Source organism: Suncus etruscus, chromosome 5, assembly GCF_024139225.1.
Source record: "Suncus etruscus isolate mSunEtr1 chromosome 5, mSunEtr1.pri.cur, whole genome shotgun sequence".
Lineage (NCBI taxonomy): Eukaryota > Metazoa > Chordata > Mammalia > Eulipotyphla > Soricidae > Suncus > Suncus etruscus.
Window position 1 is genome coordinate 33,892,777 of NC_064852.1, and position 15,552 is coordinate 33,908,328.

Sequence of the window (15,552 nt, forward strand, 5' to 3'; positions counted from 1 at the left end):
AGAGTATGTTGGTGTTTTAATGCATTGTCTGGGGATCATTGACTAGAAGAAATACATGAGTGTGAAATGAAATGGAGAGGCTGTCCTCTTCTCAGACTGCAATGACAGGGTAAAAATGGATCTTCCGAGTAAGTCAGAAGTGGAGCCTCTGTTTCTTGGGACTGTGTGCCTAGGCAGATCCCAGCTGGGGTGGCGGAAGACCTTTCCCCTAGCCCTGGATCTTGATGCTTCCCTTTCTCTTGGTGTGCACTGACCTGTGTTGTAAATAGGTCTTGTGAGTCAGAGAGAAGCCTGCTACTGGGCTTTCTTGTGAGTCAGAGAGGAGCCTGCTACTGGGCTTTCTCTCTGTTTTTGTTTCTTCCTTCAATTTTGTTTTAATTGAAATGTTTGTGTTGAATTATGTAAATTATTTAGCCTTTGTACTCTAAAACTTGAATATGCAGCAATGGAATCACTTAACCCTCACAAAGCTTTATTTCTAAGTTTAAGTCGGTGAATATGTAGGTAAAGAATAACATAAACAACAGCTTTAAATAAAGTTGATCAACTATAATGAGTGGAGCCTTATTTAATAAACACTTAGGTTGAGTCAGTGACTGAGTTTGTGATATAATTTTGAACTAGCAAAATTATAAAGCGCCATTCTTCTGTGAAATAATAAATAGGAATTAGTAGTAGAAGAACGAAACATTAGCACTATCAAGGGATTTATATTTTTCAGTGACACTCTTTAGCAAATATATCCCTATTATTTTCTTCCTAGTTTAGGCAGTTTAGAAATTATTTTAATTTAACTTTCTCATGGCTCATTTCTCTCCTTATGAATATTTCCATATGATAAAGTCCATGCTTTAACACATTTCCATTATAAAACTATAATGAGCAACAACTAAATATGTAAGCCAGAATACAAAGACTGGCAGAAGAAACTGGATACCTCATTAATATATCTTTATTCTTGTATTTCTGCTGCCATTTCATTGTGAATTTTTGATCACCTACCTAGTGGTCATGAACTCTTTTCACAAAATACTTAATTGACATTCTTGTTTCCTCCTGATAAAATGACAATGCTTCATTTTTTGATGATACGATGATTGCTATTCTCTACCAAAAATCACATTTCAAAATAAGATAAAACAAAATAAAATATAAGTATTTTAACCCTCTTATTATTTTCTGAATTATTACAAAACTATTGTCAAATTCATTTTAGTGGCCTATTTTTATAGTGAACAGAAGACCTTTAAGTTTTAAGAATTATTTACATTACCTATTAAGTATCTCTCATCTCCCATGTTTGGTGAAGTGTGGATATCATAGAAACATTATCCTGCATAGGTAAGGTAGGCAACTTAAGCAATAGTAAATTTGTACAGGAAATGTGATGCTAACTTTTTGTATCTGCTTGTTCTCCAAGAAAATATTAGTTTTGCATTAGCCACCTCTAAGATCCTAGACCTGTACATGTGGCCCTGATGTTATAATTTGGCTAAAAGTGTGCATGAAAAGAAACTAACATTCATTACACTGATGTAGAAATGGAGTCATGGAGAAAGTAGAAGCAGTAGTATTTTCTTGGACTTTGAATCATAGGGGTTAATCAGCTTAGAGTGTTTGTAAGATGATAATAAAATGGTAAATACTAGAGTTGGTAAATCAAGTAAATTCACATGACTGGAAAATCTTCAAGCAATGCTTAATATATGCTATTAGTTAATAGGTTGTGCCTGCAACTTTCAAATAGATCTGTTGCTCCCTGTCTTCTAATAACTTATCACTGAATCAGTGTACTGAAGGTGTAAATAATAAAAATAGAGGTTGGGGAGATAGTTCAGCAGATAAAATACAACCTTGTATGTACCCAACAAGCGATCTTCAGAACTACTTATAGTTCCTTGAGCCTGTTGAGAAATCCCTGAGCACCACTTGGTATGGCACAAAACCAAAATAAATAAATAAATCAACTAATAAACCAGTACTGAACTGAAATAGGTGATTATATGCAATATCAAATATGTGTAGTAAAACATTTTACATAGTCCATCTAGCATTAGGTCTTGGTGGTTGGGCGTTGGGTCACACCCGCGGTGCTCAGGGGTTACTCCTGGCTCTTCACTCAGAAATAGTTCCTGGCAGAGATGCCGGGAATTGAACCACTGTTGATCCTGGATCAGCTGCATGCAAGGCAAACACCCTATCATAGTGCTATTTCTCAGGCCTTCTAGCATTAGGTCTTACTACTGAAGAATGGAAACATAAGTTTTTCTTGTTTTTAGAATAGCTTTATAAAAGCAGTTTTATTTTATGAAAGATATCTATCTCATTGGATATAGGCTCTGATTCATAAGGTCTGAGGATAAATTAGCCTTTTAACTCATTTTAATTGACCTCAATTTAGTGTCAAATGCTTTGAATGAGTTTCTTGTATCTTAAATGAAAGCCAGAAGTGTTTTCATTAAATTTCTGATATTTATTGAAGCATTTATAAAACAAGTCCATAAATCAAGTGAAAGCTTAATTTCTGTGCTGGAAAATTGGGAAGCTAAACATCAGCTACAGTCAACTCAGTTTTCTGGCATCTGTTCTACAATGAAACTCGTTTTGATAGACTTTTCTTTTACCTCTACTCTCCTATGAATTTTGAGGACACACTTTCTTCTCCTTTCCACGACATTACCTCCTTTTTCAAATATAGGCACTGCTGCTGACCTTTCATTTCTTTCTTGTCAGCACTCACAGCATGAAAATGTGATTCACTTCTTCGTAATTTCTTACTTTCCTCGCACTCATTTCCACTTCTATTTTCCCATCTCCTTTCATTTTGCCCTCACATACTTTTCACTTTGTGGTTTCCCTTATCCTCATCCTTGTAAGCGCCATATGAGACAGCCAAATAAAATCCCACAGTTAAAAATAGTTTCTGACATTATTTGTGATTCCTCAGATGTAGTCTTGCAAATAACCTTTTCTCATTTGATTTCCATCTAACATGCTGACAGTGCTCCAATCTTATTTTCTGATTATCTCTTTACATCGTGCTTTCCCTTGCATTTAGTATAAACTTGTAGTAATGGTTGTGCCTAGATAGCATTGCCTTGTCATCAGTTACAATTTTATGGATTTACACAAGCAAGGGGAGGAAAGGACTCAGGCTTAAAGTTTGTATTTAAATAAGAAATCATTAATTTTCTATTTTTGGTAATAGGGGAATGAATCTTCTTCACCAATTTTTACTAGAGACATCATTTGTGATTTCCATTAACAAAGTATGCAAGAAACCGGTATTACTTCTTATGTCAAGGATAGTGCTTAGTCCCTGTTGAGGACTAATGTATTTTAAATCAAATTCAAAGAGGCATAAAAACTCAATTGACTGCCTATTGGGATGCCTTGTTAGAAAACTATCACAAAAAATGCATAGGAAGAAACCTAATTCACTCACTAAATCAATTTTTATCATAAAATTGTAAATATATTGTTAGTGACAATTCACAGGCATTGTCTCCTCTATTTATTTTGAGTGATGTGTTGTGTGTGTGTCTGTGTGTGTGTCTGTGTGTCTGTGTGTGGTCAACTATACTTTGAAGTCATCCACCAAGTAGCAAAATTTAGCTGAGACACAATTTCCAGAAGACTAAATCAGTACCTGTTAGCATTGTCATTTGGGGACATTAAAAAAAAAGGAAATAAAAGAGAATTTCAGAGCAAATAATATCTTTTCCATGCATTCTGAGAATTTCTTATACTCAAGCATACTTAAGAGTAAAATGTTCTTAAATATATTTGTTTCAATTGACATCTTAAAGTATATCTGCAAATAGAATATACATATAATTGAGAGTTGAACCATCTAATGGATGCTGTGTGAACTCTCTGAGGAAATGAAATGATAATGGAATTTCTATTTGTAGTGATATAAAATGACTGCCCTTTTATTTTTTTTGCCAAGGCATACCATAATATTTTAGATGATTTCCCATGTATGTTTCAGTAATTTCTGAAAAGCAAATATAGTATGCACTTTGGGAATGTAATTTGGATGTCGGGTGCAGACTCTCATTTTCCAGTTATGTTCAGCAGGCACTTTTAAAATATAGCTGTTTCTATAACTTGTACAATTCCACATGTTTTTTTTTCTCCTCCTGTTTTTAACAGGTGCATGAAACAGTCCCATGCTACAGTGAGTGCAATCAGTATTCCTGGATTGTAGAACACTGGTCTCCTTGCAAGATCCACAATGAGCTCAGGTCTCTGCGATGTGGAAGAGGAACACAATCCAGAAAAATCAGGTGTGTGATTGAAATTGAACCATTTGGAAAATAGAATATCAGAACATATAATTTATTGAGACAGATATTGCATAAACAGATACAGTCTGATTTCCAGTTTTTGCTTGTCTTTATTCAAGAACTACATGTTTCCAGAGTAGTCATGTATATATTGGTACATAATACAATGCAGATCCAATATTTAACATTTCCAGAATATGACCATTGTGGAAAGTTAAATGCCTCATGAACAAACAAATCATTTCACTGAAGTGTCACTACTGGCAGATAATTATGAAATTTATTTTTTACTTCACTGACAAATCTTACTGCTGCAATATGCTTCAAGTAATTGATAGACAGTATTTTAATTTTGGTGCTAATATAGTGAGGAAGCAGTTTAAATCTCCAATTTCAACTTGTAGACTGAGAATACCTATTAGCAATAGCAAAGTAGTTTTTATAACATTTGGATTTGGGAACCACACCTGGCAGGGCTCAGAGGCTATTCTTGACTGTATAATTAGGATTGTCCCCTGTCAGTGTTCAAGAGACCAGATACTATACCTCGAACTCAAACCAGGATAGGTAAGTCCAGGAAGAACATATGCATATTTAACCTCACACACATACTTCTCAGGCCCAATAGCAATATATTTTAATGCAAAAAAATTAAGTAAAAAAAAGTAATAAAAGGAGCCAAGTGATGCAGGAGATTACCTTACATTTGGGGAAAACAGGTTAAGAGCTTATCTTTTTCTTTTTGCCCTCTAGCATGGTTTTATTTCAAGACCAAGACTATTAAGTGGTGCTTGCCTTTAGTGCTGTAGTGCTCACTGGATATATTTCATTCAATATTTCTTTTACTATTGTTGTGGTGTTTCAATTCCTTTTTTCCTGTCCTTTCTCAAACTGAGGTTGAGAGCCTCTAAGAAGGACTCCACCCTTTTTCTGCTTATTTGATTTTTACCCCACTTTATTGCTTTTTCTTTCTTCAAAGAAAACCACATAACTTGAACTATCTAGTTTTGCCTCTCAAACAGAGGGGGAAGTAAGGGAGGGTACCAGGACCAACCAAATATATGATCACTAAGTAGTAAGCTAGACACAGAGGGTACCACTTATTCCAGAATCCTGGGGGACGAGGGTGGGGGATATGGGATGCAGGATGGAAATGGGGGTGGAGGGAGGGAAATTTGGTGATGGGAATTCCCCTGATGCAATGTTAATATGTACCTAAAATACTACTGTGAAAGATATGTAAACCAATATGGTCAATATAAAAATTATAAAAAATACACACCTCTTTGAAAATAGTATTGAGGAAACTAGTTTAAATTTTTTGTTTTGTAAATATTTTAAAGGTAATCAAAGGAAACATTTGACCTGAAACCATAAAAATGGTTGCCTATAAATTATTTGTAAAGAGAGAAAAATAATTTTCAGGGACTAGAGAGATAGTACAACAAGTACAGTGGTTTCCTTGCATGATCCCAATCCAAGCCTAATCCCAGCATGCCCAAGATTCATTAAGAGACCACTGATTACAGAACCAGGTGTTAGCCATGATTACTGTGGGAAATGGCACAAAATAAAAACAAATAAACAGACATAAAGAATAATAATATTTTTTACAAACTGGGAGTATAATGGAATTTGCATTTGAGACTGAGCTACAAAGTATAAGTATTGTAGTTAACTATCCAATTGCATGAGCATAAGATAGTATTCCACCATATTTAAAAATTATCTTTCAAATAAAAATACACAATACTCAAATTAGAATGTTTTATATATAGTTGGCTATTTAATGAAGTAAATTGTTATGATAGTATCAACTTATATGTATTGTTATTCAGTAACAGTAAATTTACCTTACTGAATATTTCAGAAAATATTCACCATTTATATTTAATTCCAATGTTTTAAAATGACTGGAAAAGATATTGAAAGAAGTATTTGCTGTCAAAAATGTAAAAGCACTCTTTATCAAAGGACTAAGCAATAACTAATGACCAGTTATGTGTATTTTTCCCTTTTTCCATTGTCTTTTTCTCAGGAACTAATATGCAAAGACTGTTACCAACTATATGCTTCTACCTTTTTCTCTTTAAAATCTCTATCTTCTGTGTCATATATATGTCGATTTGAGATATCACTGAAAAAAAAAACCAAAACATATCAAAAAATCTGAGCAGGGATGTCTTCATTCTTGTTCCTGATAGGCCTCTTTGTATTATTAAACCAATCTCAGGAGAGAGAAAAAAGCTTTAATAAATTTCTTCTGACAATTGTGGCAGGTTGATGGAGAAAAATATACTTGAACAATCATAGCTCTCAAATAAAAACTGCGTAGTCTAATTTGATAAGACTAAACACAATTCCCATATTTTTCTATGTTGAGAACTGATTTGTGCTCCACAATTTATGTTTGGTATTTTAATCTTACAGATCTCTGTGTAAGTTCTGCTTTCAAATAAGGTCATTAAAGAGATGTTTGTTGTTATTTGGAATATTTTTCTGGAAACAAATATAATTTGATCAATGTCCTTATTAGAAAAATAAATTTAGGTTAGAAAAATAGAGGAAAATACCAAGGAGAGATACAAAGAAAAGAGAGTTATCTATAAGCAGCCTCAGAATAAAAGTTAACTCTGCTCTTATATATTCTTATATAACCTTATATTTCAATTTTTGAAGTTTAGGAAATGTATTTTAATATTATATATTTTTCTGTGGCAACCCTAGCAAACAGCTATCAATTCTGTTCCATATGTATGATTATATATCTATGAACACATTTAAACATATCAACATATTTCAAGCATCTTGAATGTAAAAGTACAATTAACCTTATTAAGGACCTATATTTTTTTATTATCATCATTTTTTTTTTTGGTTTTTGGTTTTTGGTTTTTGGACCACACCCAGGGACACTCAGTGATTACTCCTGGCTATGCATTCAGAAATTGCTCCTGGCATGAGGAACCATATGGGATGCCAGGGGATCAAATAGCACTCAGTCTTAGGTCAACTGCGTGCAATGCAAACACCCTACCGCTGCACCACTGCTCTGGCCTCTATTAAGGACCTATTTTAATGAATCTATTGTTTTTCCAATATTGTCATGATAAAGATGAAATTTATTATTTATCTATGACTATAATTATTTTATTCAAAAAGTTTTCTATGAATGGTCTCTATACTATATAATCTAGAAAGAAAAACTAAATTAAAAAAATTTGCACACAGCCAGTCTGAATTCTATCCCCAATATTCCATGTGTCCTCTAAAAGTACTAGAATTGAATCTAAGAATTGAGCTAAGAGCCAGGAATATACCCTGCCCACAGCTGGACATGTGTAAACAAAGCATAAACAAAGGAAAAAAAACATTGTTCTCATCAAATATATCACAACATATCACCTAAAAGCAAATAACAACATGCTTAGCATAAAAATGTCTTTTCCAGAAATAGCTACCAAAAAGAAAAGTAAAGATTGGTTGGTGTGATAGAGAATTCTATTTTTTAAAGTCTAGAATTTTGAAGAGTAATAGGTAACAAAATATTTGAGTAATCACTTGAATAAAGAGACTACATGGTAATATCTGAAGAAACAAAATACCATGAGATTAGTGGTCAAAGGAATAAATTTGTTGCTTTCTATAAAAAGACTAATTACAAGGTATCTTATCTGATTGTACAGACATTTAAATAATGTCATTGTCACACTATGAAAGTAAAGGGTATTATGAAAATCATAAGAAAAAGTTATGGAAGACTTGAGCAGTGAGTGGCAAGAACATGTTTTTACAAAAAGCACTTCGCTGTATTAGTATATGCAAGTATTTGGACTGTAATGAATAAAATCAAAGATAGAAATTTAATGATAACTTTAGAAATACAATTAGGAATGCCAGTGGTTAGACTAGAGTTTGTAGGTGGTCTGCTCTCATTTGAGTTATATCTGGAACTTTTAGATGATAGGACTTCCTTATGAAAGTAGGTTGTGCAAAAATAGTGTACAAAATATCTAGGAAAAATGGCTGCATATTCTAAGAAATTATAGAACTTATGTTGTCATGTTTACAAAGAAAATTAAACTGATATTTGAGAAAGTTAAGTTTTGACTCATTAATTTTGGCATTATAGTCTTTCAAGTAAGCTCTTGCAAGTTTGGATTGCAGAAAGAAATGGCAGCTAATGCCACCTTGGCATCATGCTTTATAAATGTTGTATATGTAGATAACATATGAAAGAGGTAGCTCAATGGGACCCCAATATCCTAATTGAAACTAAGTTAAATATTCTAATTAAAGTTCAAATGAAAGAAAAATTCACTCTATTAAATCAGAATAAGTAGAATTGAAAAATAAAACATAATAAAGCAGAAACAAAAAGAGATTTTCTAATAATTCCTCTAAAATATATATCTTCATCCATCTTTTTGTGATATTTACTAGTATAAGAATTGTCCACTGATCTGTGCCTGCCAGGAGTGATTTCTGAGCACAGAGCCAGGAGTAACCCCTGAGCTCCGCCAGGTGTGGCCCCCAAACAAACAAAAAACAAAACAAAGAATTGTCCACTGAATTTGACAATGGGGAGTTTGTCAATGATTTCAATAAATATTTTCCAGGATGTAATAGTAATAAAGTTAGTTCAAGAGATAGTAAAGAAGGCTCAGGAGAGAATTGGTAGGAAATATAGGGATATTTTAAAGAGTTCACATAATGAGTTATGAACTGTTGACTTCATGAGTTGCTGACGATAAAGGAGCTATGGTGAGGAAAGTGTGGGTGTAAGTCACACAGGATCACCATCAGTTTTCCTTTGTAGATACCATCTCTTTCCGTTCTTTTAAGTGTTTGCTTATTTTTTTATGATTTTTGGACCAATGTGAATTAAAAATATTTCACAGTTATATTTAAGGTACATAGTGACAGTGAATTAGGGCAATTCCCACCACCACTGTTGACTTCCCTCCACCACTGTTCCCAGCATGCATCCCATTCCTCCAACCTTAACCCTCTGGACTGCTAGTTAACAGGTCCCTTTTGTGTAAAGCTTGATGTACTTTGGATCTTTTGATTCTATTGTAGTTGGCTTCAGGTAGTTCTTTCTTCTTTTAAATTATATTTCTAGCTCCTAGACAGGGGCTCGTCCCCATCCCCGCTTTCTTTCTCTCTTTTTTTCTTCATCAAAACCATACAACTTGAAACATCTTGTTCTACCTTATAAATTGAGGAAAAAAATGAATGATACCGAGGCAAGCAGTCTCACAAACATTGAGTGGAAATAAAAAATGATCAGACCTAAGTGTTTACCTCTGAATTTGGCAGAAGCTCACTCCTCCAATCCAGGAAGATTTCTTTTTTAAATGTGTGTAGGAAAGGTTTAAGAAATGGTTCAAATAACTCTCCAACTTCTATTCTATAAAATTACTATCTTTGAGGAAGAATAGTTAGGATATATTATATCTATTCCAGTTATTCACCCCTGTTTTAAGTAATCAAGTTATTCTCTGATCTTACCTTCCAGATGTGTGAATGCTACTGATAGTGACAGTGAAACAGTGGACAGTAGCTTTTGCAACCAAGCTGAAATTCCTCCAGAAATTCAATCCTGCTCTCTTCTGTGTCCCAATGAATGTGTTATGTCTGAGTGGGGACCTTGGAGTAAATGCCCACAGGTAATTTCTCTTCCCTTTTCAATTCCCTAATTTTCTGTTGCTGCCTTCACTGCAGTGCTCTATAACTTTACAGTGCTACTCCCCAATAACACGAGGAAATTACTTTGCCTAAGAAAACAGGGCTGGGGTGGGGAGAGGAAGATATTTCAGTTAGTTTGATTGAGCAATTTAAGATGCCATGCTTTTTTTTTTAAGCCTTTATCATGGGAACACGAACAAGGAAAATGAGACTATAATGATCACACTAGGTTTTGAATGTATGCCCATTGTTAAAGGATCTTCTTTAGTACCAAAATGAGTTCTCATTATAATTTCTTGGTTCTGTTTCATTTTACTCTTGGCAGAATTAGTTGTATCTTAGTTGCACAACTTCACTGTGTAATTTAGCTTCTGTTAGTGATAATTCATTCTTGCCTTTTACTGTTTTTCCAAAACTGGGATTTTTTTTTTTTACTGCATTGACTTCTTTCCAAATCTTATGGGAAAAATAAGTATAAATTATTTATCTTTGTCTTCCTTGAATAAAATATACAGGAAAGAAAAGAAGTCTCATAAAAAGGTACTTTTCCAGAAAAATAATTTAATTATTATATCAAAAGATATTTTTTCAAATTTTAGATTTATAATTTGTCAAAAATATTTAAAAATAAGTTTGGTGGAGAGATAGAACCCAGAGTATGGTACTTTCCTTGCATACTGCCAATCATGCTTTCACAAAATGGTCCCCTAAGCACTTCCAGAAGTAAATCCTAAGTAGCTAGCCTATACTGAACCTTTAAAACAGAAAACCATAATAACAAACATATATATGGATTACCATATATTAAATGGCAACAAAGAAGCAGAAGAATTTAGTATAATTTGAATTCAGTGATATTATTGATAAGTTGTGGAGATATTGCATATGAATCTTGTGATATACATATTTATTAAAAATGATTTTGAATATATATAAAGGAAATGACTTTGAAATCAGCTAATATCCTATATTTTGATTTAATTTATAGATTAATATTTCTTTTTATATTTTTTGGTTTTGGGTTTTGGGGTCACACCCGGCACCACTCAGGGGTTCCTCCTGGTTCTACACTCAGAAATTGCTCCTGACGGGCTCGGGGGACCATATGAGATGCCAGGATTTGAACCACCAACCTTCTGCATGCAAGGCAAACACCCTACCTCCATCTTTCTCTCCAGCCCCATAATATTTCTGACTTACATTCATATTATTCTACTATTATGTGAAATATATGTTGTTATTTATTAATACTTTGTGTTATTCTTTGGTGTTGCTATCCTGTTCTTGGTTAAAGGCTAGAGTGGCAACATCAAGGAAGGGCTGGAGGAGGGGGTGTGCTCAGAGTTGCAGAGTATCCATCTGGGATTAGCTGCAGAGAGACAATTTATCTATTGTTGCAATGGCAGGATACTTATACATGTGTTCCATCGATCAGATTCAAAAGATTTCCAGTGTGCAGGAAAATTTTTATATGGAAGTAGATGGGCTGCCTAGGTCATGAAACAGTGGTGTGATGTTTTGAATGTTCATTATTTCATGACAATTGATGTGGTGTGGAATATGAAAATCTGGATCTGTGTGCCATATAAGGTGACTAGCAGCACCACTAAGTAAGTGTCTCATTCCTCCTGCTGGGAAATGGACATTTCTTACTCAGTGCCACTAAGAAATTTTTTATTAATATCTTTATTTGAACACCTTGATCACAAACATGATTGTAGTTGAGTTTCAATCATGTAAAAAAATCCCCCTTCACCTGTGCAACATTCCCATCACCAATGTCCCAAATCTCCCTCTTCCCCACACACCCCCTGCCTGTGCTCTAGACAGGCTTTCTATTTCCCTCATTCTTTTACATTGTTATGATAGTTCTCAATGTAGTTATTTCTCTAGCTGCACTCATTACTCTTTATGGTGAGCTTCATGTTGTGAGCTGGACCTTCCAGCCCTCCTCTCTTTTGTCTCTGAGAGTTATTGCAAGAATGTCTTTTATTTTTCTTAAAACCCATAGATGAGTGAGACTATTCTGCCTCTATATCTCTCCCTCTGACTTGGCAGACTGTGTTTGGAGTATGCTTGAAAGAGGGTTTTCACTTTTTCCTTTCTCTGATACCAGGTGGTCTTTCATGTCCCCACACTTGGGGTATAAGATGGACCAACATTATGATGAAGAGATCAATTATGTGACTTCTAGAAATTAAAGTCATTTCATTTTAAGTAATTTATTTTATGTTTAAGGTGACTGTCTTGAATATAATGCAAGTTAATATTTATGCAGTATTTGTTGTGTGTAAAGCACATGTAAGAATAATTCTGGTTGGACAGTCAATTGATTTTGGAATTTTTTGTAATTTTTTTTGTAATTTGTAACTAATTTTTGTAATTTTGTAACTACAGAAAATATTTAATCTCTTTTAATGTATTTCAAATGTCATGGATAACTATTTTCTTATCATCATAAACAAAATATTCTACAACTGTTTAAATGCTTTCTAAGTCATATAACATTGATGGTATCTATGAGTTAATAACTTTCATTAAAAACAGCATATGTAATTGACATTATTGTTTTATAAGAACATTTTGTTAAGGTTTTTGGTTACACAAGGATATTTTATCATAAACATGTTAGTTCTTTAATGTAGTGTTCTCAAGTGTCAACAAATAATTGGCATAGTAAGGTTTTCCAGATGTTTCTATATTATTTAATAACAAGATATGAATACATTATAATTGCTTATAGTTTCAGTATATATAACCTTAAGTGGTACTTAATATTGCTCACAAGTGTAGCAAAATTAGTAAGATCACATTTTTGTTTAATGATCACTTTGATGTTATTTCATGAGAAAATAATTATTATACAATTAATTGTATTCATTGCAGTGGTCTTATACATAGATTCTAAATATTATACATTATTTTACCAGTTTCCTTTTTGGTAATTGGTAGCCTGACAAATAGTACTAATTGCAATTGATCTGATGTTTTTCTTCTTTTTTTTTTTTTTTTTTTTGGTTTTTGGGCCACACCCGATGGGGTTACTCCCTGCTATTCGCTCAGAAATTGTTCCTGGCTTGGGGAACCATATGGTATGCCTGGGGATTGAACCATGGTCTGTCCTGAGTCAGCCACATGCAAGGCAAATGCCCTAATCCTGTGCCACCACTCAGGCCTCTTCTTCATTTCTTTATATAACAGTTCTATAGATACAAAAATAATAAAAACCTAAAATATATATCAGAGACATATTACGATACAAATATATTTCTCTTAACAAACCTATACAATAATTTAAAATTTATGTTGTAATTTAACTATAAAAACTATATTTAATGCTGAATAAAGTTTTTGTAGGCAGTGTATATTAGCTAGATTGCTGATTTTAATAGGGAGTGATAAATGTATTTACTAGTTAATTAAAACAAATTTAGAAAAATAAATTCAAACATTAAAATCTTTTTCTTGAATTCTTAGTGTATCATTCACAATAAGGTTACTCATATAGAAGAGTTCATTATATAAACAAAGAGAGAATCAGGCATTAAAATAGAACTTACAGGTATCAAAATAGAACTAAGTGGCATCAAATATTAAAGTTTTTTTCTACTGTGAAAGTATACCAAAGATTTTAGTAGCTAGCTGTCTAACAGGATTTATTCTTTTTTAGAGTTTCACTAATAAAATGGTAAGTACTATATACAACTCTTTAAGGTACATTTCTAACATCTGGACCTAAGAGTTTTCAATAGTACACATAAAAATCATTCAGATATCATATTAGCATGCAGGTCCTTTTTTTTATCCAAGAAATTTTGATTTAAGATCTCAAGAGTGCATACACATGGTATGCACTTCTAACATCCAAGTGATACAAAATCTGTTGTTCTATGGAACACTGAATTTCAGAACCTTAATCATTACATCCAAGTGGTGTTGAGTATCAATTTATTTACAATTATACAAATAGTTGTAATTATAATTTTCAGTGTTGGACAATGAATGCATGCCTAGTAGTATGTAAGAACTGTGGTTATATTTACAGATGATTTCCACATACTAGGCTTTTCTGTGTGCTAGGGTTAGCACTTATATTTAATGTTCATAATGCCTTAGGAAATTGATAGTTTTAAAAGAGCTGGAAGTTCCAGCTCACCTCAGGAAGCTCACCACAAAGAGTGATGAGTTTAGTTAGAGAAATAACTACATTTTGAACTGTCTTAATAATGAGAATGTATGAGAAAAATGGAAAGCCTGTCTAGAGTACAGGCAGGGGTCGGGTGGGGAGGAGGGAGATTTGGGACATTGGTGATGGGAATGTTGCACTGGTGATGGGTGGTGTTCTTTACATGACTGAAACCCAAACACAATCATGTATGTTTAAATAAAATATAAAGAAAGACCATGCACTAAAAAAAAAGAAAGAAATTGATAGTTTTACTATTAGCAAATAAAGAGAATATATGTCTATCTCAAAAGTGAGTAACCTTCTATTTTTAAAAGTTTGGCAAAATGTACAGTGACTATTTAACCCTAGGTAATATATTACTAATATAAAAAAATAGAAGGATGTTTATTGGCTGCAATAATAGACATACTGTAAGATCCTATGCCTCCTTTTCTAGTTTACTTGGGTTATTGGATTTGTGGGAAAAAAATTAAAAACTGAATAATCAACCTCCATGTTATAGTTTCCTCATGGGAAATAAAGAATGAGAAAGGAGTCAGGAAAAGGATATAGTCTAATGTTCAGAAAATTTTGGATGTGAGGGAGGACAAGATACTTAAAATGTCTAACAGTTGCTAGATTAGAAAAATAAAAGAATGACAACTGTTTCTCCAGATTGTTTAGGGAAAGGAGAAAATTTATTTATGTTTTTATTTAGTTAGTTTTATTGGTGTCACAGCTAGAGATGCTCAAGTTTGCTTATTGGCTCTGTGGACAGGAACACTCTTAGCAGGTCTCAGGGAACCATATTTGGTACAAGAACTGAAGCTGATCTAACCTCTTGAAGGCAAGTAATTAGTCTACTGTACTAACTCTTTAAGAGCTCCCATGTTTGTTTTAAAGAAAGTAAAAAAAAAAGAGAAATAAAGTCTTATCTTACATTGTATACAATGTAATTGGGAAATAGAATAAAGATAATCATGAGTTCATTCTATACCTTACAGGAAATATCTCTTTCCCCGAATATAAAATTCTTTACTTCTAGATCTTATAGGAAAAACATGTTATCATTGTTCTGCAAAATCATTTTAAATAAACAAAATACAAAAAAATTCTGCTTAATTTTATAATAGCATTACAAAATAAGGCAGTAAAAAGACTACTTTGAATGGATCGTTGACCTTATAGTAACTATCAATTTGAAATCAATCTGCAAAACAAAAAATAAAACAGATGCATTAAAAACTACATTCAAACTATTTAAACTGTACTGTGAAAAACAACACTATAAATGTATCAAGCATAAAACAAATACAAGCAAGACAGATATTTAAGAAATAGAAAATAAGTTCTGTCAATGCCCTGTATATTTTGGATATTAGCCCCTTATCTGATGGGTAT

General features: G+C 33.0%; 1 protein-coding gene across 1 annotated transcript in view; it reads left to right on the plus strand.

Moving 5' to 3' along the window:
- The window catches only part of THSD7B (thrombospondin type 1 domain containing 7B), a 957,836-nt gene that overhangs the window by 826,907 nt on the left and 115,377 nt on the right, over positions 1-15,552 (plus strand). Inside the window, exons 16-17 of the mRNA XM_049773766.1 lie at positions 4,159-4,292; positions 9,814-9,964. Coding sequence (XP_049629723.1) covers positions 4,159-4,292; positions 9,814-9,964 — 285 coding nt within the window. The remainder of the gene's footprint in view (positions 1-4,158; positions 4,293-9,813; positions 9,965-15,552) is intronic.